At 50.5% G+C, this 26244-nt stretch overlaps 1 protein-coding gene across 1 annotated transcript in view; it reads right to left on the reverse strand.

The window, feature by feature from the left end:
* The window catches only part of LOC111075371, a 44197-nt gene extending 19122 nt beyond the window's left edge, over positions 1–25075 (reverse strand). Inside the window, 12 exon segments of the mRNA XM_041592122.1 lie at positions 1849–10353; positions 10355–12299; positions 12369–12499; positions 18023–18244; positions 18916–18999; positions 20153–20288; positions 20410–21040; positions 21297–22215; positions 22482–22850; positions 22926–23839; positions 23911–24190; positions 24315–25075. Of these exon segments, the coding sequence (XP_041448056.1) occupies positions 1849–10353; positions 10355–12299; positions 12369–12499; positions 18023–18244; positions 18916–18999; positions 20153–20288; positions 20410–21040; positions 21297–22215; positions 22482–22850; positions 22926–23839; positions 23911–24190; positions 24315–24965 (14787 nt within the window). The 5' untranslated portion in view covers positions 24966–25075.
* Between the last annotated feature and the right edge of the window lie 1169 nt (positions 25076–26244).

Here is a 26244-nt window from a genome sequence, read left to right on the forward strand (position 1 = left end):
GGGGGTTCATTGAAAGATATATATGTAAATGTATATATATATAGGTCGATAGATAAATGGAACACAAAATATATATAAAGGAAACACAAACATAAAAGCTGAAAGAACAATTTGTTTGTTTTTTGGGAGCAGCCGAAAAGCAAAAGGACTTGGGGCAAAAGCGGTTTTAAAAAGCATTCAACATAAACCATAAAATAATTATAATAAAAATAAAGACGCACAAACACCAAATGATTACTCATATTACTAAATAATATGTACTACTAATACAGCTACTACTACTAGGAACAAGCACTAGTTGGGGGGTTGGGGGATACTACTTTTAGTGGGCACTAACTACGGTTTAATGTTTTTGGTTTTTGGTTTCAGTTTGGTTTTTGTTTATTGGTTTTTTATGGGTTTTTCGGTTAGGGTTAATTTTGGTATCTTTGTTTTTATTTTCAAATAAAAAAACTGCAAACGAAATAATATATAAAAAAAATATATATATATGTATGGTATATATGCTGAAAAATAGGTAGAAAAGTTGGCATTTAAACAAAATGTATGGATAAATAATAGCTAAATTCTGGGCTAGTTGGAGGGGGATGGAAAATAGTAAAAGAACATTACGCTAGTCCAAAACTAAGAGCAAATGATAGCAACTAAACACACTCAGATTAGACTGTAAGCCACACACTAAGGTTGCAAGTGTCAGCCACACAGTCTGATCTGGTTGAGGAGAGCCTACATGAAAGATAAAGAAGATACTCCCTAGGATACAAATGGGGGATAGCAGAGTATAATGGAATATAGAAATAGGACGAGAGCATGGCTATGAGCAAAGACATTTTAATAATAAGATGTTGCATTATTTGCTGTACATTTTAGTCTCTTCCTGCAGGCCACGAGCTACAAAGCACGGGAGAGCCAGGCAGGAATAGAGCTGCATTGTGGCAAAGGCTACACAAGTACCAAGATGTTGCATGAGGCAACAAAATTTTTCAAATTTTTTATTCAAAATTAAAATGGAATTTATTACTGATGCAATATCTAGGTATTTGATGGACTTTGATTGCAGCGTTTTGGGGCTTCTTCGTTACACATCTTATTATTAAATTGTCTTTGGATATATGTTATGGATATATGTAGATATGGGAGGTGGTGTGAAGAGTGTTGTATGCTAGTGTTATAGACAGTATATATAGAATAGAGTATTGAATATTGATTGATTGATTGATTGAGTATGTTGTCTTATTGCCGACGTCATTTATGTTTGGAGGAGTATGAGACGACGCATTTCTTTCGCCCGATAGTACGATTTATGGATGGATCTGATCTGTGGATATGGTATGTGATCTGCTGACATTATATGCTGTGATCTGTGATCTGTGGTCTGTGATCTGTGGCCTGCTTAAAGCGTGAGAGCTCAGCTCAGCGGAATTAAACGATATATATGTACGAGAGTCGAGTATCGATTATAGAACATAAAACTGAATGCCATGCGCTGCAATATAAGAGATTTGCAAAATAATATATAATAATAAATATGATTTGCACAACAAAAAGAGAAACTGTTTGAGCGAAACAGTTGAAAGAAGCGAAACTCTCTCTCACATCTGTTTGGGTTAGTCTGATGAGATATAGATATAGATTTAGATAGAGACAGCGCGCTGATCAAAAAAGTAAATGTTTCAATACAATTTGTATTCGTAAAATATACCAAAAGAAAAAAAAAACACATGCCACGAACAAAGCTTTAGAATTAAAATAAATTTTGTTGGTTCTGTAATTTCCGTGATCTCGAACGATCGGTTTGTGATTGGAAATTGATTGGAAAATCATACGATGGACTGGACTTGGACTTACCCTCTGTTCGGCTGGCAGCAGCAGACCCTTCTCGGCAGCCCTGACCAGATCGATGTTCTGCTTGGGCTCTTGGGCATCGCTGATGGTCAGGCGGCCCGCGGTGGCATCGATCAGGCCGCTGCCAATGGCAGCCGCCAGTGGCAGGATGACCCCAGAGCTGGGATCACGCACCACTGTCGAGGAGGGATCCACCAGGCCCGAGGCAATGGCCTCGGCCAGTGTGAATTTCTTGCGTCGAATGATGTCGGGATGCATTTGGAAGGGATCAACCAGGCAGCCGTTCGTGGGATTGTACAGGTTGAAGGTGATGGCCTCTAGCAGACCGAACGACCGCTTGGGTGTGCAGATCAGGCCGCTCTCGTAGGCCTCCTGCAGGGTGCACAGCTTGGAGGTTTGTGTGTTCAGCACATTGGCCTTGTTGGCATCCATGAGGCCCTTGCGGAAGGCCTCTGGCAGTCGCACTAGCTTCGCCTTGGCCAGATCCTTAACCAGGGCCGAATCGGGATCCACAATGCCCGCACTGGCGGCCTCCTTGAGCGTGTATACCCTGGGCGTCTCGATGACAGTCAGTGAATCGTTTGCGCTGTCATCACTGCTGTTGCTGGCGGATCCTCCGGCTGGCACATAGCTTAGCATTCCGGTTGCCAAATCCAGGCTCTTGGACTCGGCCGCCTGGTCAAAGGTGACCGGCTCGCGCACATAAACAATCAGCGTGGGATCGAAGGCAAAGTAAAGGGCCTTCGGATCGACTAGTGTGCGCTTGGTGGTGTCGACGAGACCGCGTTCCTGGGCCACCGCATAGGGCAGGAATTTGAAGCTATCAAAGTCGCGCACGAGCGCCGTCTTGGGATCGATTATATTGTACCGAATGGCCTCATCGAGAGACATTTCGCGCGGCTTGCTGATCACAACGCTCACGGGCGTCTGGCCGAGCAGCTCGACGCTGTCCTGTCGACGGACAACCTCGCTGCGATCGGTGAGAGGACGCACGATGGTCACGAGTATACCGCGCGCGAGTGCCACATCATAGTTGTAGGCAGATTTCGATTTGGGATCAAATACGCGGCCCTTGGACACGTCGATGTCTCCGTTTTCGATGGCTTCGGTTAGGGGCAGCTCTTTGCCGGTGAGCTGGTTCTTGAACACGGTGCTCGCGGGATCTATGAACCCTGCATGAATGGCCTCGATGAGGTCGAGATATTCACCCGTTGTGGGATCACAGAATTTGCCCGTTTCGGGGCGATACAGCTGCTGGCGGAGCACCAGTTCGAGGCTGAGCAGGCGACGGTTGGAAACTATGAGACCCCGTGCCCGGGCTGTCTGCAGATCGATCTGTTCGGAGCTGCCGAGATTATAGCAGCCCCTCGAATCGTCGATCAGCTGCTCCTTGATGGCATTGGCCAGCCGCAGATACTTGCCCGTGGCGTGGTGCTTGACCAGGCTGGACGACAGGCTGACCACATCCTCGACGCAGGCCTCGTTCAGGTTCAGTTTGCGGCCGGTCACCGGATGCCGAACCTTACGCGTGGCCACATCGTAGAAGCCCATGGAGAGCAGCTCGTACAGCCCAAAGCCGGCGTTCTCAATGTCCACGATCAGGCCGAGACTGAGGGCCTCCCCCAGACTCACAAAACTACTGCTGTCCGGCTCCCTAAAGACCCCCTCCCTGCGGTTAATTATGCCCATGCGGCACGTCTCGCTGAGGCTGTACAGTTGCTCTGTCTGTTCGTCAAAGTAGCACGGCAGATGGGGATTAATGACGAAGCTGCGCATGCCCTCGAGCAGCGTGATCTGTCGACCACTGCGGGGATCGCTCAGCTTGCCGGTTTTGTCGTCGAATAGTCCCTGATGTATGGCCCGCTGGAGGCTGATGGGCGCATTCACGTCCATCAGGATGCCAATGTCGAAGGCGTGCTTGAGGGTCATGGTCTGGTTGTTGTACAGCAGCTTGGCGTTCTGGGCATCGATGATGCCCGCGTCCTTGGCATGCGTCAGATTCAGCTGCTTGTACAGGCCCGTCTTGAAGTCGCGTATCTGAACGCTGTGCTCGTCCAGCAGATTGGTGTCGAGGGCCTCGGCAAAGTTCAGTTTTTCGCCCGACTTGGGATCCACAAAGTGTCCGTCCACCTCATCGTAAACATTCTTCACGACAGCCTCGATGAGGCGCAGCGGCTTCTTGGCCTCCACCAGGACACCCCTATCGAAGGCCTCCTTGAAGTCAATCGCCTTCTCCTCGTCGTCCCTCACGGTGCCCTGCTGGCTGTCCACAATGCCCCGATCGGCGGCCACGCCAAAGGGAATAATCTGGCCGGACGGCAGGCGGACGACCGTCGAATCGGGATCGAGTATACCCCTACGAATGGCACGTTCGGTTGTGAGCTTCTCCCGCGTGATGGTGTTGCTGAATTGGCCCGTCTTCGGATCGTATAGACCCCGGTAGACGGCGTCGGGCAGACTGCGCTTGCGCTTGGCCGGAATGAGGATGCGATTCTCGAGGGCTTCGTGGAGCGACAGCTTGGTGGAGGCATACGGATTAATCACATAGCCCCCAATGGGATCCAGATAGCCCTTGGCAATGGCCTCGGTTATCGAGATAATCGACTCGGTCTTCGGATCGAGCAGCACCAGCTCATCGGGATTGATGAGCTTCTGGGCAATGGCGGACTTGAGGTCCAGCTGCTTGTTGTCGTCGTCGATGGTGAAGGTGGCTGTCAAAGGATCGTACAGACCACGCAGCAGGCAATCGACTAGCGACAGGGGCTTCTTGGTGCTGATCAGATAGCCCTTGACGAACGCCTCATCGAGGCTCATGTGGGGGGAGCTGAGGGTGCCGCGCACCGTGTCCAGCAGCCCCACCCTGGCCGCCTCCTTGCCCGGCACAATCCTGTCATGCTCGGCATCTTTGACCAGCGTCGTCTCCAGCTCCACAAAGCCCATCTCGATGGCCTGCTGCAGGAGTATCTCCTCGCCAGTGACGGGATTCAGCACCTTGCCGGTGCTGGGCGCGTAGTATTCCCGCTGCAGCACTTCCGGCAGGCTCCACGTCACGCTGTCCGTCTTCAGCAGACGCTGTTCGATGCCCAGGTCAAAGGGCACGAGCGTATTGTTCTTGCTGTCCTTGATCTGGCCCGTGGCCGGCAGCACCAGATCATCCTCGATGGCACAGTCCAGCTTCAGCTCCTTTTGGGTCATTGTGTCCACGATCAGAGAGATCTTTGGATCGACCAGACCAATTTCGATGGACTTTTGCACATCCACCTGGTTCTGACTCTCCGAGTCGAAGAGCTTGCCCGTCTCCGGGTCGTAGAGACCCTTGCGCACGGCCGCTTCCAGGGAGATGGGCTTTCGTGCGCCGGGCACAAGGAAGCCCAGCTGGAAGGCCTCCTCCATGGGTATCTCCTTGAGCGTCTGTATGTCTATCACCGTGCCCGACTGCATGTCGACCACCCCCAACTCGATTGCCATACGCAGGGGGATTACCTCGCCGCTGACTGGGTCGCGCACCGATATCGACTGGATGTCCAGCTTGCCACTGTTGATGGCGTCAACAATGGAGCAAGCCCGACCATCGTCCAGCACCACATGGCCCGTCTCCTCGTCAATTGACACGTTCTCGAAGCCCGCCGGTCGCTCAACCTCAGGATTCGAGCGGATGATCCACTGACGGGCAATGCACTCGAAGAAGGGGATCTTCTTCCCGGTCTTCGGATCGACCATGTGGCCGGTGTGCCTGTCCAGCAATGGACGCTCCAGAGCCGCCGTCAAAGTCTCGTACTTGCCCGTGCTAAAGTTCTTGACCAAAATGCACTCGGGATTGAAGATGTTCATGTCGAACACCAGACTCTGGAAGGATATCTTCTGGCCCGTTGAGGGATCGATGAAGTACTGATTCTCCGTGTCGTAAATGTTCAGTTCGCTCAGCCGCTCGGCCGTCAGTTCGGTGTCCACGTCCACCAGGTAGGATATCTGCTGCAGCACAATCAGTTTGTCATCAATGATCTGCACCTCGTCCAGCGGACTCAGCTGCTCCTCCCGCAGCAGCGTGGACACTGTCTCCGTTTGCTGCTCCCCGTCCACGATCACCTGGCACTCGTCGGGACTGATTAGTTTCTGGGAAATGGCATCCCCAATGGCCAGTGTCTTGGGCACATCCCGTTTGATGTTTGACTCTGCTGATGATGGAGCTGTTGGTTCGGCCACAACATCGCGAGACTCATCATAGGGCGTACTCTCCGACGAAGTCAACGTGGAAGTAGTTGTCACTGTCGTCACTGTTGTTGTGCTGCTGCTCTGGGTCTGGGTCTGGCTCTCTTGTGGTCCCTTTTGTGAAAGGGATGGGGATTGGGTGGATTCTGTAGTTGTGAGTGCATCGACCAATGCCTTCCCAGCCAGCACAGGCGCACCCACAATGGCCAGGGCTCCCAGCTTGGCGGCATCCTTGACATTCTGCAGAATGTTGCTGCCTTTTCCTGGTGTCTTCTCGCCCTCAATGAAATCGACAACTGTCTGATGCTTATCCGTAGTCGTCGGGGGCTGAACTATTTGCTCCAGTTGTCCCGGTTCTTGAGGTTTCTTCTCTTCACCGCCAATGATTGTCTTTGTGGTCACTGTTTCGGTTGTCTTGATGGGCAGCTCTTGCTCTTCCACAGGTTTTTCTTTCACAGTTTCTGTTACCACAATCTCCACCTGCTGCTGGGGCTCCTCCTGCTGATCTTCGCTGGTTGTTGCTGTTGTTGTGCTGCTGCTGGTGGTGGTAATTGTTGTCGTGGTTACTGTGGATTCCGTGATAGTTGGCTCCTCCACCGTTACAACTCTTTCTTCCACAACTATGGTAGAAGGTTGCTCGGTGGCATTCGCAGCAGAGTCTTCCAAAATTTCATCGGGTTTATCGTCTTTTGTTGGCTCTGGAACGGATGGCTGTACCTGTTGCACTTCCACAATCTCTTCAGGCTGCACAGTCACTTCGATCTCAACCGTGGGTTGCTCTTCGACGGTTCTTACTGTGGTCGTTACAGTTGTCGTCACAGTTTGGGAGCTTGATATTGGCTGCTGCTCTTGAATTTCAGTTATGGTTTCGGTTACCTTTGCCTGTGTGTCAGTGGGGCCTTCTGCAAACGGCGCCAAGGGAGCTACGAAAGGAGGCTCGAATTCGGGCACCTCTTCTCTTGGAGCGGTTCTCGGTTTGGGCTCTGGCTTTTCAGCTGGCTGTGGAGTAGGTTCCTTTGTGGGTTCGGGAATGGGTTGCCTCTTCGCTGCCTCGGGAGTTGTTTCTTTTTGTGCAACCTCTGGAACTGTTTCTTTTTGTGCAATCTCTGGAGTTGCTGCTTTCGGATCTGTCTCGGCTGCTGGCTGTTCTTGCTTCTCCTTCAATTTCTCCGGAGTTGCATCCTTTAATTCTGGAACAGGCTCCTTTGTTGTGATCGTGTCATCCTTTAGTTCTGGATCAGACTCCTTTGTAGTCACTGTTGTGATCGTTTCAGTTACCTTAATAACCTGCTCTGCCCTTGGCTCTTCCAATGCCCTCGTCTTTTCTGGCACTGGTTTCTCCTCCTGGACAGTCTCCACTTCTTCCACCACAATATCTGGCTCCGGTTCACTGGTCGTTTCCGTTGCGCTCTTTGAGGTAGTTATGGTTGTGACCGTTGTGGTTGTCAGTGTGCTTGTCGTTTCCACATCTGAATCGGATGAAGGAACCTCCACTTGGGGCTGCTCCTTTGGCTGTTGCTGTTGCTGCTGCTGCTGCTCATTGGCTATGAAATTGGCAGTTGTGGTACTGATAAATGTCTGCGTTTCGTCCAGGAGTCTATCGACTTCACTTGGCACTGGTTGGAGCTGCTGACGCTCCTGTTCAATGAAGCTCTCTTGAGGTTGTTGTGGCTTGTCCTTGTTGGACTTGTTGGCATCTTCCGCGGGAGACTTCACAGACTTGATGAGACTCTTGACACCGCTTACGATGGCTCCGCCCGCCAGGACGGGGGCTGCAATAACTCCCAGGGCACCCAACTTGGCAGCATCCTTGACATTCTGCAGGGTTTTCGATGGCTCCTTCGTCTCCAATTGGGTTTGTGGTAGTGCTGGCACCTCTTTTGTGGACTTGGTGGTGCTGACCACCTGCATCTCCTGCTTGTGGCTGTCCGAGCTGACGACCACTGTCTGTGTGCGCTCCTCCACGACCTCCACCGTCTGCTGATCGCTGCTTCTGCTGCTGCTGCTGCTACTGCTGGGATCCTCGCCAACGGCTGCCTTTGTCTCACGCGTTGTCGATTCCTCACGCAGGATGCCCTGCTCCTTGGCCTCCTCCAGGCTGCACAGCTCGCCCGTGTGGACGTTCTGCACCTCGTTGTTCGAGACGAGCACATAGCCCTGCATCAGTTCAATGGTCTTGGTGGTCACCGTGTGCACGGCTCGCACTGTCTCCATGATCTCTGTCTTTGGGATGGGCCGCTGGGTGACCACAAAGTCAGATAGATGCTTCACCACAAGTTCACCGGTCTCCAGAGCTTGGCGCAGGGACAGACGCTCGCCAGTGGCGGGCACAGTCATCGTGTGGCCTGCCACATCGATGAGGCCTCGCTCCAGGGCGGCCACCACTTCGATGGCGTGGGGCTTCGGTGCGTACGGTATGGACATGATGAAGTTCTCCTCGACGGCCTGCTTAAGGGGCACTGGCTTCAGCTTGGCCCAAGGAAACAGGACCACACCCTTGGTGGGCTCCACCAGACTCCGTTCCACGGCCACGGGAAATATCATGCCCACGGGCGGAATGTCCACCTTGGGCTTCTGCTGATCGTAGCTGGCATCAAAGAGCTTTGCCTCAATGGCTTCGGTTATGTTCAGGGTCTTGTTCTTGTAGCCAAATGTGGACTCATCCGCGTTGATTATACCCTTCTCGATGGCCTCCTCTAGCGTGCACTTCTCGGGCTTCTGCAGCCGCGAGTGTGGGTCCAGCACTTCGCAGACGATCGCCTCGTGTATGCTCAGGGGATAGCCGCTCTCCGGGTGCACAATCGTCTGGCTCTGCGGATCGATGAGACCCTGCGAGGCCAGTCTGGGCACGGACAGGCTCTTGGCCAGCGGCATGAGGATGTGGTTCGTCTGCTCGGGGTCGATGATCTTCTGCTCCACCGCCTGGCGGATATTCAGCACTCGATTGCTCTGCGGATCGATGATTTGGCCACGACGGCCATCGATCAGACCCGTGCTCAGGGCCTCGCTGATGTTGATCACCTCGCCCTGGGGGCTGGTAAAGTTTTTAGTGTCCTCCATTATCCGGCAGGTCTCCTCGTCAATGATGCCCTTGCGCAAGGCATCCCTCGGCTTCAATATGATCTTGCGCATCTTCTGCAGCACCACCACCTTGTCCTTGTCCTTGTCCTTCTCCCTCTCCTCGTGCACTGGCGATGGTTGGCTGTCAAAGGAGCGCTGATCCCGTGAGACAATTCCCCGCTCGTAGGCCACCTCCACGGGTATCTGCTCGCCCGTGCGCGGATCTGTGACAAAGCGCACGGTTCGCAGAGCTCCCTCAGCGGCCACCAGTGGGGCACCAACCACGCTGAGAAGTCCCAGCCTAGTGGCTGTTATCAAATCCACGGGCTGACCTTCCGCATTCAGTATGGTGGCCGTACGCGGATCGTAGACAGAGCGTGCAATCGCTTCGGTTACGGAAATCTCCTGCCGGGTGGTGGGATCGATTATCTTGATCAGCTGCTCGTCGATCAGTCCCAGGCGGGCCGCATCAAAGACGTTCTCCGTCTCCCCGGTCTGTGTGAAGATCACCAGAGCTGTGGACGGATCGTAGATGGCCCCGGGAGCAATTTGCAAGGGCTCGGGCGAGGCCAGCTCTCGCTGACAGGTTCTCACCTCCAGAAACTTGGGCGGTGCATCCTTCAGCGGGGTGGATACCTCCAGCACATCCGGCATGTTGTTCACCCTCGTTATGCGCAGGATCGTCTTTTGGTTTGAGCCCCGCGTGGCGGGCACCGTCTCCAGTATGATCTTGCCCTCGTCTATGGCACTGCGCATGCCTAGGACCTGCTGGCGGCTGTTCGTGTAGTTTCCATAGCTGTCCAGGATCTTCCGCTCGAAGGCGGACTTCACAGAGAGCTTGTCGCTGTGTGTGGTGCTTTGTGGATCCAGCACAGAGACCGACAGATTGTTGATGATCTGCTTATCGATGCACTCCTCAAAGCTGACCAACCGATCGGTGCCCTGGACATGGAACACACCCGAATCGGGATTGAACAGCCGCTGCTCGATGGCATCCTTGAGACGCCAGCCACCTGGCGGCAGTTCCATGATCTGTCGCTCCGTTACGTTCTGCTCCTGATGCATTTGGCGGCTGCTGGTGCTCACCATCTCCTGGGAGATGGGTATCTCCACGGATTTCTCCACGTACTTGGTGTGCGTTTGCTGGGTGTTCAGCTTGATGGGCTCCGCCTCGGGCAGGATCTGTTTGGTGACAATCGTGATGGTCGACTTGGTCTTCTTGCGGTTCGTTATCTCCGGCAACTGTCTGATTGCTGTCGGGCACCAGCAGGCCGTAGTTGAGGGCCTGCTGCACCGAGTAAATGTTGCCCGTCTTGGGGTCCTTGAACAGCTGTCTGTCCTCGTCGATGAAGCCCTGACGCACTGCCTCCGTGAAGGTGAGCAGCACACTGTCGCCTACGGTTACGCTTGCGCTGCTGCCCGGCTCCTGGGAGCCAGCGCGGATCGTCACATACCGATTGATTGTCCGCGTCACCGTCTCCGTGGTGAGGGTTATGTTGAGCAGACTGCTCAGCAGGAGAGCCCCCTCGGGGGTAATGAACTTCCGCTCGATGGCGGTGTCCAAAGGCACTGTCTCCCCCCCGTCGCCCGACTTTGGGTCCAGCAGGTAGCCCGTCTTCGGGTCAATCAGATTGTGATAGACCAGATCGAAGACGCTCAGCTCCTGGCCGCTGGCATTATGAACGCCAATACCGCGATTGAACATCTCGTACACCTCTTGGCGGACGAGACCCTCGCCCACGGCCACCTCCAGGGGCACCCCCTGGCTGTCCCTGTCCCTGTCATTTTCCTTATCTTTTTCCCTACCGGCCGTCTCCAAGGCAAAGCCTGTGCTCTTGCGCCGCAGCAGATCGCGCGCGAGGGCCACATTAAAGCTAACATAGTCGTTGCTGCGCAGGTCCTTGAACCCGTCAATATCAAAGATCGAACGCTGCGCCACCGAGCTGATCAGGCCGCGTTCCACGGCATCGGGAATGGTGATCAGTTCGCCGGTCATGAAGTCACGGTACTTGCCCTCCGCGGGCAGGACAATGCCATCCGCTATGGCCTCCTGCAGGGTGACCAGCTCCCCCTTTCGCTTCGTGATGCACTTCAGCTGATTGCCGTCGAGCACTCCGGCCTCGATGGCCTGCATGATGCTCAGTTTTTCGCGACGCATCGGACTCGTGATCTGGCCGGACTGCCGGTCGAGCAGGTTCAGGTCACAGATGTCCTTCAGCGTGTAGGGTTTCACGATCAGCTGCCGGCTGCGCGCCTCGGAGAAGGTGAGCTTCTCCTTGGTCACCTCGTTCACGTACCGGCCCGTCTTCGCGTTTAGCACGCCCGACTGCAGGGCCTCCTGCAGTGTTATTTTCACGTCGCGCTTCGCGTCCACCACTTCGCGCACGCTCGCATCGATCAGCTGATTGGCAATGGCCGAGTCCAGCCGGAACTTGTCGCCGGAGTTGCGGTCCGCTATCCAGCCGGCGGCATCGACCAGCCCGTGGGCAATGGCATCGCTGAGGCACAGCGCATTCGACTTGATTGTCACCGACTCGTGCCGGATGAGGTAGCCGCGCTCGTAGGCCTCCGCCAGGCTGATGGTCTGCCCCGACTTGACCCGGTACAGGCCCGTCTTGGTGTCCACACTCCCCGCGGAAATGGCGTCGGCAATATTACGGGGATTCTCGGGAGATCCCACTCCCACCGCCTCCGTCGTGACTACGCTGTTTACCTTGATGCGCTTCTCCGCCGTCTCGTAGCCGGACTCTGCCTCGCTGATCTCGCGCTGGATCACCTCGAGCAGCGACAGCTCCCTTCCGCTGGGATCGCGTCCTGCTCCCGGCTGCAGCAGCTGCCTGGCCAGCTGGGCATCAATCAGTTCCTGATCGGCGGCCTGTTCCAGGGTGATCCGACGATCGCCCACCAGCATCTCGCCGGTGCGCACATCCAGAATGCGCAGCTGAATGGCCTCCCCAATGGTAAGGACACGGCCCGTAAGTGGATCGCGTATACCGGCAATATCCAGCACCGAGTTGCCGCCCAGTTGCTGGGAACGCTTCAGCGTACGGATCTCATTGAACTGGATCTGCGTACCGATTGGGGGAACGGGGGAAGCATCCCCCAACTCCTGACTAGCGGCATCCAAGTTGTCGCTGCTGTAGATGCTCTTCGAGGAGCTTTTCGTTGTCTTCGTTGAGCTGAATCTGTAGGGGAGTCGATTAGTTTCTCATCTAGGGCGTATGTGGGGATATGTGAGTGTGTGTGGTACTCACTGTGTGGTGCTGTAGGTAGTCGTGTAGAGATCCTCCGGACGTGCAGCATGGCCATCGCCAGTTGGCACGCTGCCCGCACTGAAGTCAACCCTAAAGGTCTTGAGCGGTTTCTGTAGACTCTCAGCGTATTGCTAGACCGCAAAACGAAATGAATTTGGATTAGGATTATTTATAGCAAAGCAGAAAAACAACAGTGGAAAACATTGGAAACTTTTGCGGATCTTAGACGGAGTTCGGAGTGGGAATGGATGGATGGGAGCATTACCTGAAACTCGAACGCAAAGTCGTAGTCACTTTCCTCTGCCACTTGGACAGTTGATGTTGTTGTTTTGGTTTTAGTTTGGGTTTGTGTTTGGGTTTGGCTTTTGCTTTGGGCTTTGGTGGTCGCCTTGCGACCCGATCTATGCTGGGGCATGTCTAGGGCTTTGCTTTTCGTTCGATTCAGTTCGACAAAGTCATAGTCAGCCGCTAGATTGGGCAAGTTTGGGGCTTCTTGAATGCACTGCGCGAGATTGAATTTTGATGACAGAAACAATTAGAGATTTACTTCATACGTTTAACGATACGGTACGATACGAGTGTCAGGTCGGGGGTGTGGGGCTACATACAACGCGTCACTCTTGAAGTCCGCCTGTCGGGAGTCGCGAACTGGGAATGTTGTTTGTTTTATGGCATGCGTTAATGTCTTTTTTTTTTGATATTGCTATTGCTTTTGCTTTTGTTGATATGATACGACCCCTCAGATAAAGTTATAGGCGATAAAACAAAACTAAGAAAAGAGTTTTTTTTTTGTTTTTTTTTTGGGTCTGCAGAAGAATCTTCCGCCAGATTTGGGGCAGCCTCAGACTTGAGGTTTGCTTGGATTCCCTCGATTCATTTGCCGGATTTGGCACTCACCCTTCTGATTCACACCCTACCAAAAGCACATAGAAAAACACACAAAACACACACATATCTTAGCTTTTAGTACTATCAGCCCAGGCCAAAGCACACGGAAACACAACACAACAATAAACACACATACGAAAAGCCAAAACCCAAAGCCATTATGGAAATAGAAATGACGCTATGGAGCCAGCCTTGGGCAGGCTTTTTCAATTTGAGATCAGTTACAGCAACAAAATAAAAACAACCCTTATCGGCGGGCAAGACTCGAGTCAAGCACCAATGCGCCTCGTCCTGTACATGGCATGCAAATGGTTTTTGGATTCGCGGGCATTTTCTTTACACGCATTTTCTTTACACTAGAATCCCAGTGTCCAGAAAAACAGCAATATACTTTGTCATGCACACGACATGTATTTTGTTTTCGGATTTTCGGGCATTCTCTTAAGCGTTTTTTGCTAGTGCGTCTGTTTGTTGAAGAATAAATCTCGGAGCAATGAGAGTAATAGTAGCAATGGAAGCAATGACGTGCCCTACATGCTGCTATGGCGGAGGAAGGAGAGGGCAGGGCACGACAGGTCCAGAGTTCTCGATTGCCCGTTCTGCAATCATTAAAACTCTTTCCAGAGTGCACAGATATCTCTGTATATGAATCTGAATTGTAAACGGATGATTCCACCGGCAATGAGTTCTTGTGTGTTGTGTGGTATCCACACGCACATCTTTATCTTTTTATCTTTATAGTCCGTTCTATAGACATTCGTGCTCTGTGATTCAATGTCTGACATATGGCCTGAGAGTCGTAACTTCAATTAGGATTGCACTGACGTCACTTATACTCGGAATCAATTGCCAGATGAAGTCATTTGGAAAGGAAATGAGACTCTTTGCCTTTTGGTAGAGTGATCAACATTTTCGATTTGCATCTCGATTTGAAAAAATACGAGTATACGGCTGCTGCTGCTGCGGCTGGCAGTCCACAAGGTTGCCCTAGAGTTGGTAAAAGCAACAAATAAATTATAATTAACAAAAACACACACACAAACAAAGAGTCACACACACAGTAAATATACGAGTACGGGAACAATGATGTCATCAGTGGCGAATATTAGATTTGAAATGAAACAAGTTTTTGTCGAGCGCCCGCACTGCACACCACACAAAAATGAAACAAAATTATAATCAGAGATGTTGAGAGTAGTTTTTATAAGTGGATTAAGAATATACTTGGCCCAAATCGAATGCAGAGAGTCGGGCATGGGAATGGGGATGTGCTTGACACTGATAACATGACTAATACGCCACGTTGTGCCGGCATTCAACCAAGGGAGAACTTACGAGAACAAGAGGCATAGAGAGAGAGCCAGAGAGAGCTTTGCAGCATGCAGCAATTTGGCTGCAATGAGACGTCGCCTCTGCCACTCAAACAAACAAAAAAAAACAAGAAAAAAAAACCGAAAATAGGCGCCTGTCCCCGTCTAGTGGGGACAAAGACCCAACAGAACGAACGCTCCCTTTCATTTCTAATTTATTGGGCACTGAAATATGTTAGAATGCCGCTAAAAATATATATTGAAGAATAAAACAAACGACGGCAGCCGAAACAGATATGTCCACAGCCGCGTTTAATCGATAAAAGATGGAGGGCAGGAAAAGTGCAGGAAGAGGCCAAGGAAAGCAAACAGAGGAAAACGCACTCCACTCCACCAATATATATGTATTTCCAGGGAAACCAAAACATGCCAACTATCGCTCACTCCCCCTGTCTGATGGATTGCACCTCCACAGATAAGATTAAAGTCCCAGCCCTGACACAGTCGATCTGTGGCGTTGATAGGAAGTCATAATTCATGCTCTTCACTAAATTCACTAAATAGTATTTCTGATAATTTCACATTTTTTTGTTGGTGTCTTTAATTTTAGCAGCTGTCTGATAATGGTCGGAATTTTTGTGTTTTATGCAACTTTTAACAATCCAAAAATCGCACGCGAGTCATGGCAAAAGGCATCCGACTCTTATTATTGTTATTTCTATGTGTGTGTTTGTAATTTTTGGGTCTTTTGTATTTTCATTAACGCCAAACACAAAACAAAAATCAACATTCCGTCTGTTGCGACATGCTCAAGGCTATATTAATAATGTATTTCTTTTATTTTCATTTTCACACTTTCGAGAGTGGTTCTCATTCTGTTCAATTCTGTTTCTAGTTTCGAGTTTCGTGCTGAGTTGTACAGAGAGTGACGTGACTTCATTTTGGGCCATTTTATACGCAATATAGAACTCTTTTGGCTTCGAAATGGGTACGTGGGTTGGCGGCAGTATATTTAAATTTCTATTAGCAAAATAGAAGCGGGCCATGCGACACGATTCGCATTTAATTGAAGACGCACAGACCCCGAGACACCGACACGGATACCGACACTGACGACGGGCACGGGCACGGGCACGGACACGGCCACAGACACACTTTCTATACGGCCGTAGTATGTGACATCATGTAGCCAATGTGGCGTATGAGCAATGTCCGGCCTTTCTCTTATTTATTCTTCCACACATAATTACACGGTTGTTTCACAATTCAATTTCCACAGTACGCGTAGTACGTATACGCCTTGCAACTATCCGGCCGGGCAACCTTTGAGGCTGTTTTGTGCCCCTTTGTCGGTGTTTCGTTTGCCGTTCGCTCACACACACACACACACAACTCACGAAGAAGCGTTGCGTCGTTACACAACCACGTCGCTTTCGGAACTGAATGGGGCAGCCAGAGCACAGTGGAGCTGAGGCCCCATCGCATGGCTAATGGAGGGAGAGATAGAGAAAGAGCGAGCTTTTGGTGGGAGCACAGCAAAGTGCCAGAGAGTGCGCGGCAGATGAGAGAGAAACAAAGAGAGAGAGAGAGCTTACAAATGCCGGCTAGCATTCTTCAGCTGTTGCGCCAAAATGATAAACAAGTCGTTTACAAAACAAAATGGGGGGGGGGATTCTCTTTCTCTGCCAAGAGCTAAGCGCAAAAGGAGGGACGGGACCATTGAGAGGGCTGGCGTTGGGCTCCAATTTAAAGTCGAAAACAATACACGGAAGTCAGAAGAACAGAATTCTTTGAGATTTAATTTCAAAGAGAAGCGCGAAACCAGTTTGACAGCCATCTAACCTTCCGAAATAGAAAAAAAAAAATTATACGAGTATATAGAAACATATTCATTCACTCTAGTTAGGCCAGCAGCCCCCGCCCATGCTATGCATATCAAGTTAAGCCGAAAGCCGAAGGCAAAGTTGGTAATGGAGTCAGTCGTAGAGGTACATAATGATGTCACTCCTAATAGCTGAGACCTCGGCACGAAGGCAACGCCTTTCAAAGGCTGCCAAAGATTCCCAAGCTACTAGATTAAGGCACAGATTAAATCACTTTACAAAAATGAAATCAAACATGGAAAAGTAAAGATAAATGGAACTCGTATTTACATTAACAGTGGGCACGCAAATTTTCAAGAACTGCACAAAAGAACTACCATCTGGCCGTTATATTTCGCTCACTCCGCCAGAAGCGCACACTGGACGAGGACAGAGAGAGAAAGCGAGCGGGGCAGGGGAGTCAACGTCAGGAAATTGTTTTCTTCATTCTAGCTATAATAATGATCTGCAATCTGGTATAATATAAATTGCAATGAGTATAAAGCAGGCCGTGTGGGATTTACATCGTAAAATACCCAAGAAATATTTCCAAAGTTGATTGAACTCATATTTACATTGTAAGATCAGCAGATATGCCTGCTTAATTATGGTTATTTGTTAGTTAAATATCTAAAGAGCATGCAAGAAAACAAGTTACCAAGCTTATGCTCAAAATAGCTGCCCAAGTCGATCTTTTAATTGAGAATCTCTTGAAATGTTCGAGCCAAACCCGTTCAAGTCAAGAGTTGACAGATGGCATCGCTATGGCGACAAAGATGTTGATGACGTGCCGCCACTGGCATTGAGTTTTTGTTGGCTATGACTATCGGGTATCGGCTATATAGGAACCGCAGACTCATTAATATTTATAGAATTCAACGGCGTCATTATTAATTTGAAATCTGTCTCCCATTTGCCTAATTGGCCAGCCACATGACAATGGCTATTTTCATGGTTTCATGGAGCTACTCCTGATGCAATATTTATTTTTATATCCCAAACTTTGTACAAATTACTGCATCAATTCGCCCGCTAACTGAGCAGACAAACAACAGTCACGAGCAGGAGAACAAAAAGTAGTTTAAAAATTTTTTATAAATTAATCAAGCCGTGATTTATAGCGGCAACATTTCAAGAGTTTGACACTCGACCGTGCGGTGGCGGTGGCCCATTGACGGAATGTTTGGACAATTCGATGTGACTCGATGTGATGTCATTATTGTGTCTCTCTCCCATTCTGAAGGTTAATTTAATAATAGTTGAAGCAGACACAGAAACAAATACAAATAAAGATACAAACACAGACACAGATGGGAGGTACAAAATGATACAACTGAGTGTGATGGACGGGGTCGTATTTGCATTTGAAAACTCTCGCGACTGTAGAAAACGAAAGCGAGAGCGAAACAAGTTTTCTGAACTTGAACCTGGAATTATGTTTATGACACCCGCTGACAGGTCTAGGCCCAGGCCTAGGCATAGCCTTTGCCCATGTACAAATATACTCTGACGTCAGTTCACTTTACTCCACTTCAATCCATTCCGATCCGCAAAAATCCATCGATAGAGTGGGGAATGTAGGATAACTACTCACCAGACCATCGCTGCCATTGACTTCGATTGCCGTTTTCAGCCGCTGCGACAGTTGTTCCAGCAACCTGTCGTATTTCGTATTGAGATTGTCCAAACGTTGGCTATAATACTGTGTGGCACCCGGATCGCTGTCCGCCGGCCGCAGGTCACGACGTGGCGGCGAGAACGATGGACGTGCCTCCAGCAGCCAATCCACAAAGCGTAGGCATTTACTGTCGTAGATCTATCGTTGGCATTCCCCATTCGATTCGATCCATTCCGATCCGTTGTTTCGTTGGTTGATTGGTTGGTTGGTTGGGTTGGTTAATTATCGGTTAAATGTTAGTAATGTTTGTGTGTTAAACAATTGGTTTTTGTTGTTGTTTTTGCTTTCAAGGGTATTGAGGGTGGTTTGATATATTTAGTGCTTTTTATTTTATTGATTAATCAATACGACATTACTTTTTGGTATAAAAATTGCCTTTTAATTGTTTTGTTTGGTAAGTTTTAATGCTTGTTTGGTTTGTTGTTTGGTTTGGTTTGGTTTGTTTGTTTGGTTTGTTGGTCAATATCTGTTGTTTTCTGTTGTTTCCCCAAGTGTTATTGACGCACCTTTTACCCACAAAATAACTAAAATTTGAGCCTAGTCCGAGGCTCAAAGTGTTTAAAAAGCATTAAATATATGTATAGGAAAAATAGAGAGACAGTTGATAGGAGGAGGTAGAGACAGCTAAGAGGTCGAAATATTCACACAATCACTCGAATCACAATCATACTGAAACACTGACCCATCGCAACCCAATGGATGAACCAAGTCTCAGCGATACTTATCAGCGATCCTTGACAGCCGAGTTACGATAGGGTCAGAGAACTCAGTCGTCATACACACAGGACACAGGCATACAAAATTTTTACCTTAGCTTCGCGTATCAGTCGTCCTCCAGCCACGTTGACATTTTCGATTTTTGGTTTTCGTTCGATTGCAGCTCCAAGCAGTTTCTATATATGAGGGGTTCGAAGGGGGGGTATTTTGTTGTTTGGACAACAAATGTTTTGGTATTTGTTTCAGGATATTTCATTTGTTGGTTCATTCATTTTGAGTGTTTGTTTTTTTGGTCGTTTTTTGTTTTGGTTTATAGTGTGTGATAATATTTTGGTTTGGATTTGATTTGTGAAATATTTGTTTGAATTGGTGAAAAATACATAAAAAATTAGACAAAAATACATATACAATTAGTTTTCAACTACAAATACGATATAATACTGGGGGGTGGATATATATATAAATATATAGATATATCATTGATTTAGGTATATGTATAGGTGCAGCTTAGGGGGTATGGGTATATAGGGGTAGACAAACTACAGACAAACTACACACACACACAAATAAAAAGTGGTATAATTCCAAAAATATAAAATAAACTACCAACACAAATTTGGTATCAATTTACAGAGTGTAAGGTAGGGAGACGGGTGGAGCAGATGGATACCAACTACATATATGGTACTCTACTGGTTGGTTGTCGTGTGTGTGTGGGAGGGTATCCAGAGTTTAGCCACATTTGGATTTGATCTGTTTATATATATATGTATATATATGTACATATGTTCGAGTGTGTGGGTGTATTTGTGTGTGGGTTGCAGAAGAATCTGCTGTTGGAGTAGACAAAAGAGAACTACTGGCAAGAGATATACGAGTATACGGAGTACGGACAAGGGACAAGGGACACCTGAGTAGATCGTTAGACAAATGGATATGGGAAATGGAAATGGGAGTACAAATACAAAAACAGGAAATACATTTAGAATAGAATATCGTGTATCGTGTCCAACACCAACGGGTTTCAGGCCCCAACAAAAGATAAAAGGAGCAACTACTTTTGGACAGGGTTCGGGGGGTTGACAGCTACGAATTCCATTTACAGCTACAGATATATATATATACTTTGTGTTGCCCCGAGGCAGGATCAGGAAGGATCAGATAATCCAGCTACTAAAACTGTTTCAAAAACTGTACAGGGAAATGAATCTATATATAGGTTGACCAGTCTCGATCACTCGATCAGATATGATAATTGCATTGATCACGAGGCATGGATCGGGTCGGATCGGATCAGATCGGATCGGATCGGGCATGTGGTGTACTCACGTCTAGTTCGTAGGCCGAGGTGGCCGTGGGCATGGCAGAGAGACGCTCTGTGGTGCCATCCACCCATGATTCCTCGACTTGCACGCTCGATTGGAGATTCTTCATCAGCCCAATGGCCGTCTCGCATGAGCGCATTCTGTAAAAGGGAGTGCAAACGATCGTTGGTGTTATATGTTAGACAGAAAACAGGTTCCACCTCCATCCCTGTGCATAAATGAAGCGGAGAGGCGCTTGCAGGTGGCACTGGCGCTACGTACCTTTCGCCCAGCTGATTGCAGACCGCACTCCATCGCGTGTTCAGGCGCTCCACGTTCGAGTGCAGACGCTTGAGATCGCCCAGCACCTTGGTGGGCACACCCATGCGTCCCAGCTGATCGGCAGCATCGTTCATCTTGTCCATCTGCGGCTGCTGCTGTGTAATGATGTCCTGCATGTGAGTCAGTTGCTTGAACACCTGCTGCAGGCCCTCGGCCGTCGAGGGAAGGTCATGGTGCTTGGCCAGCTCGTTCTCGAGCTCGGAAATGACATGCTCGTTGTCCTCGAGTCCGGCCAGCGAGGCCTCCAGCAGCTTCAATCGATCCTTGTGCAGACCGCTCTGCGTGTTCAGCTCCTTCCAGAGCTCCATCAGATTGTCCAGCGACTTTTTCAGCACGGGCGTCTTCAGGGCAATCGTGCGGAATGTCTCCTGCAGATGCTTCAGCTCCGGCTCGAGCAAGTGCAACCTGCGCTCATAGTCGCCATGGATCTCGAGCACATGCTCCAGAGAGTCCAGATCACGCGGCAGTGGCGCCAGTATAATCTGATCCAACTCCCGGGCCATATCCTCCAGCTTGCCCTTGATGGCAATGCACTCCTCGGTGAAGATGCGGCTGGCCTGCTTGCTCTCCTCTGCAAATAGTTGGAGAAATACCAAAAATTAGTATCCGCTCTAACGAGGATTCCCCGGAGGATTACCCCTCGTTTTGGCACTCGCGAACAGCTTCTTCATGGCTGACTAGACTAAACAAGACTAAGACGAGCCACAGGCCTCGAGCGGGCAGGGCATTAAATTCAATTAGCTTTCATCAATTAACTGTGCTGTGCTGTGCTGTGCTGGGGACAGCTGGCAAACGCCAGCAATTGAATGGAGATCGCCCACACTCACCTTCGGCGCGAGCACGCTTCTCGAACTCATCGAACAATCGATTGACCTCGTCCATTTCGCGTCGCAGGCGACGCAGCTGCGGATCGTTCGGATCGCCCTCGCTGAGCAATTTGTCTGCGTCGTCGTTCAGGGCACGCCTGATGGCCGTACGCTGTTCGGGGCCCATGGCCAGGAACTGGTCGAAGTCCCAGCCCTTCACCACGCGAATGGTGGCAAAGATCATGTTCTGGCGCAGGCGCAGATGCTTCTTCTGCCACAGGGCCACGGATCGATCGAAGAGACGCTTCAGACGCTCGGCAGCATCGATGGCCTCCTGGTCGGGCGGCGGCAGAAGCAGACAGGCACCAGGTATAGAGCCCTCCTGTCCCTTGGCCGTCCTCACGCGCCACTTCACACGACCCGAATTGTCCAGCAGGGTCACCGTTTCGCCTTTTTCGATCTGCAGCTGTCCTTGTTGCTTGTACGCACAGATGGCCTGCACAGGTCCCTGACGGTTCACCGGTTGGCGGCGCTTGTTCAGCGGCACAATCGTCTGTGCGCGACGCTGCAGTGTGGCCACCGTCTCGCCAAAGCCGTTCAGCTCTTCGCGCAGATCCTGCATGCCACGCAGCAGCGTCTCACCCTGATCCAGGCCAAAGTCGGACTGCGAGAACTTGCTGTTGAGTATCTCGTCGCGCTTGGCCAGCCACTGTTCGGCGTCCTTGATCTCCCCAAAGAACTGATGGTACTCGGTGGCATGCTTCAGGTGCACCTCCAGGCATAGCGTCAGCTGCAGCAGCCAGGCCCACTGCTGTTGCAGGGCCGTCAGATGGGCCTCCACGCACTTGGAGGCCGGATGCTGCTGATTGAGCAGTGCCTCCCCACGGTCCAGGATGGTGGCAAAGTGCATCTCACGCTTCTCCAGTTCGGACATAAGGTTCTACATAAGCAAAGAATTTCAGTGTTTGGTTAGTGGTGGATGATAACAGCCTCGGAAGAGAAGTGCACTTGGTTGGAGTTTGCTTTTCGATTGAATTTCATGGAATTTCATGGAATTTCATAGAATTTTGTTAACCAATTCAGATCTTACCTCGTCGCCATTACCAAATGCACGCTTGCAGAAACAAAATAGAAGCACAACACTCATATGAAACTAGCTCTAGGATGGGTTAACTCTAGGGAGGAGTCCTAGCCACCCACACTTACCTCATAGTATCTGTGCACGGAGGGCAGATCGAGTTGTTTGTCCGCCCAGTCGCGCGTGATCTCCACCTGTTCCTTCTCGTTGAGCCACTGTAGCTCCGCCGAGGCCTGGCCCAGGAAATGCTGCAGCGAGTCCAGATCGGACAGACGCTTCGTCGAGGTGCTGAGCAGCTCCGCGTAGACCTTTTGCAGCTGATTGAGCCGCTGCTGGTAGAGATTGAGCTCGTCGCCGGTAAATTTGGTCTGCTGGCGCTCGTCATTGAGTATTTTCGAGTGGAACTGATCGATGATCTTGTGCTCGTGCTGCTGACGATCCAGTTCCTCCTTTACCGATGGCAAATCGCTGCCATAGTCAGCGGCAAGCAGTTGTTTCTGTGCACAAAGAGAGAGAGAAAAATAGCTTGTTAGACTCGAAAAGACTCTCCCCCAAGAGGTGTCTCTACTCACTAGCTTGTTCTGGCACCATTCGATGTGCTCCTGCAGGTCGCGGAAATGGGGATTCGTGTCGATCTGACGGGACTCGACGACCATGCGCGTTTGACGCGTGACAGTCGTCTCATGGACGGGATACTTCAAACCGGACAGCTTCTGTACCAGGTTCGTGTGGAAATTGGTGCGTAGTTGAGCCCAGCGTTGGTGCAGTTTGTTGACCTTCTTGTGCAGCTCGCTCACATGGGGATAGCGGCCCTCGTTAAGCACATGGCAGTCCTGGTTCATGTCCTGTATGGGCTCCTCCAGATGCCGGATCTCCGTCTCGAGGGATTCCACAATGCTCTTGGCATCGACGGGATGCAGCCGCTCGATGCGGCGACCCTCTTCCACGATCCGTGTCTCCAGATCTGTTAGCTTTTGATCCACATGCTTGATTTCGCGCTGCACCTTGTCCGCGAGACGCTGCAGCCGCTCCAAGCGCTCAATTTCCTGCTGCAGTATCACCTCGCGATCCTGCAGGGCCGTATTCATGCGGTACCAGGCCTTCTCGATGGCATCCGGCCGCAATTCGGCCTCCACATCGACCTCGCCCACCGTCTCGAAGTACCGCTCCAGCTCCTTGTAGATCTGAATGAGCTTGGACTTTTCCCGCTTGCGGGCGCTCACCTCCTCGCTGCGGAAGCGCTGCAGATCGCTCAGCAGACGCTTCATCTCGATGAGCGTGGGCGGGAAGGAGCGCTCCTGCAGATAGGCGGTCTTCTCCCGGCACCAGTAGATGAACTGCTGGGCCAAATCGCGGTATTCGTGCACGCGGCGTTGTGACTCCATGTCGAACAGTGGATGGATCGAGGGTGGCTCCGGGAACACATCGTACAGCGACGAGATGTACGTGATCAGAGACTTCTCATCCGGCTCGTTGGTGTCCACATCTGGGCGGGGGAGGGATCATTTGGGATCATTAGCTATGACATCAGAGATTAACCAATTAATTGCGGCTTACCCTCGGGATCCAATAGACGCGTCACTCCATACTCCTTCTCCACAATGTGGAAGGCCGTCTCTAGGCGGTCACGTGGCCGATCGTTCCTTGCCTTTCGCCAGTCAAGCAAGTCCGGTCGGTTGCGGTGCACCAGAGCCGAGAAGGCCAATCCATCCCGCCACGACGATGTGAAATCGTTTACACGCACGCCCGGATACCGAGCCGTGGAGCGGCGTGCCCATCGCAGCAAAGCCTCACGTGCGGATACGTTGTCCTCCTTGCCCACAACAATATCGGAGATCTATCGACGAACAAAAATTGTCCATAAAGCGTTAGTAAGGGAATCATCAAAGCAAAATCAATATAAAGAATGTAATTGGAGCAAAACTGAGTAAGATAAGACACCCCCCCAAGACACTCTTTACCTCTCTGCGCTGCGTGGATGACGACTCAATGGCCAATGGGGCGGGCAGAGCGCGTCGATACTCCAGCTCTGAGCTGCGTATCATTTTGGCTGGCGGCAGCAGATCCTCAGCGGGCTGAGCGTTCTCCTCGGCACGGCTCAGCGTGGTCACCTTGCGGACAATGTGCGTGGTCACGCGGCGATGGCCATTTGGTGCGCGTTGCGATGTCTTGGTGCTCTCCACGCTGGAGCCCAGCACTTCGGTGGAGATGCGCTTGTTGCGCGTCACCTGCTGGTAGCTGCTGCTGCTGCCCGCCTGCGTCGTGTTCCCGCCCGAGGGGACCAAAGCCCGACTATCCGAGATGCGCCTGCCATTGCCGGCCGCATCCTGGAAGGTCACCGTACGCTCAAAGTTGGTGCGCTCGTGGGGTCCGCTCGCGCTGCCCAGAGGCGACCCTCTCGGATAGTCCGTAATTACAGCCTCGACGGTCCGTTCCCGTTTCGTTTCATGGCGGTACCGGAGACTGGAGTCATCGATGTTGGTGGTGATGGGCGGACCGCGGGAGGAGTGGACCACTTCGCTGCCGCTGCTAAGGATGTCGCCTCGGCCGCCATTCGTTTGCCGCACCAGCTGCTGTGTGCGCTTCAGCGTCGATTGTGAGCTGGAGTGCATTTTATCGCAGCTATCGTTGTTATCGCGCTGCTGTTATCGTTTCGTTTTCACTTTGTTTCGTTTAGGTATCGTTACAATTCGTTTCGTTTTGCGTTCAATTTGCGTTTCTTTCTGGTTGCTATTTTTGTGCGTGATTTCAAAATAATTGTTATTCTTTTTGCTTTGGATTCGTTTCGTGCTCGCAGACAATTGAGTTGCCGCCGGTCCGCAATTTGCGTTTAATTAAGCCAAAGCCGAAAGCCCAAACCAGCCAAAGCCTAAGCCGAAAAACCAAAACCCGGCACCGGATGTCTTGTTCTATTGCCCACCGGTGCGCCGCCTGCCATCGGCATTGCCCTAGACATTGGCAGAAACCCCACAGCGAGCGCCAAGTAGAGTGAACTGAACGAACTGAAGTGCTCCCCGAGCAGTGGGGGATCGGTTGTAAGGGGCTGGGCTCCATTCCATTGTTGTTGCGAATTATTTATTGTGTTGTACGTACACATAATTATCTCAACTGTCTGTCAGTCTTGCTCTGGGCGCTATTTGCTGCTTCTACTAGTTACTGCTGCTGCTGCTGCTGCTTCTTCGTCATTTGTGTGTGCAAAAAATCCCATCCCATACCATTCCATTCCAGTCCAGTCCATCCATAACTACAAGTTCATGTGCGCTGCTGAATCATGATGGGGGCAGCGAATTCATGAGCTTCGAAGGCACGCAAACGCAAGCCTATTTTGCATGGGGAAACATTATGGCATTGGAACAGCAAGCATTCACCGTTCGCTCTGTGCCCGAAACGAGCGAAAAAAGCGAAACAAGCGAAACGATCGAAACAGGAAATGAACGAAAGCTCTCGCAAATATTTGCAATTCAATAATTATAGCAAACAAACTGCGAGTCCTATAATGACCAGGAACTTTCCCTGCAAAAGCAAGAACCAAAATCCATTTTGGCCTGTAAGTCTCATAAACTGTGCTGCATATTCCTATTACACCTCAACTAATGAATGCTTTCAAGCAATTTAAACTGAAATCTCTTGATTAATCTACTATATGGCTCAAGATCAATAAGACAGTTGTCATGACCAAAACGCTCGCCCACCCGGGGAACACATACATATACGTACAAAAATAAAACGAAATGTTTGCTTTGCATTTGGAAACGGAGACTGGAGGTTGGAGGTTGTCGTTGCGCCTGTCTACGCCTGCGCACCACCGTGACCAGACCAGCACACACACACACATGGCCAAAAATGCTAATTGCAACATTTTAATACACTCACACATGGGCAAACTATAAA

The sequence above is a fragment of the Drosophila obscura genome, unplaced genomic scaffold (genome assembly GCF_018151105.1).
Source record: "Drosophila obscura isolate BZ-5 IFL unplaced genomic scaffold, ASM1815110v1 contig_17, whole genome shotgun sequence".
Taxonomy (NCBI): Eukaryota; Metazoa; Arthropoda; class Insecta; order Diptera; family Drosophilidae; genus Drosophila; species Drosophila obscura.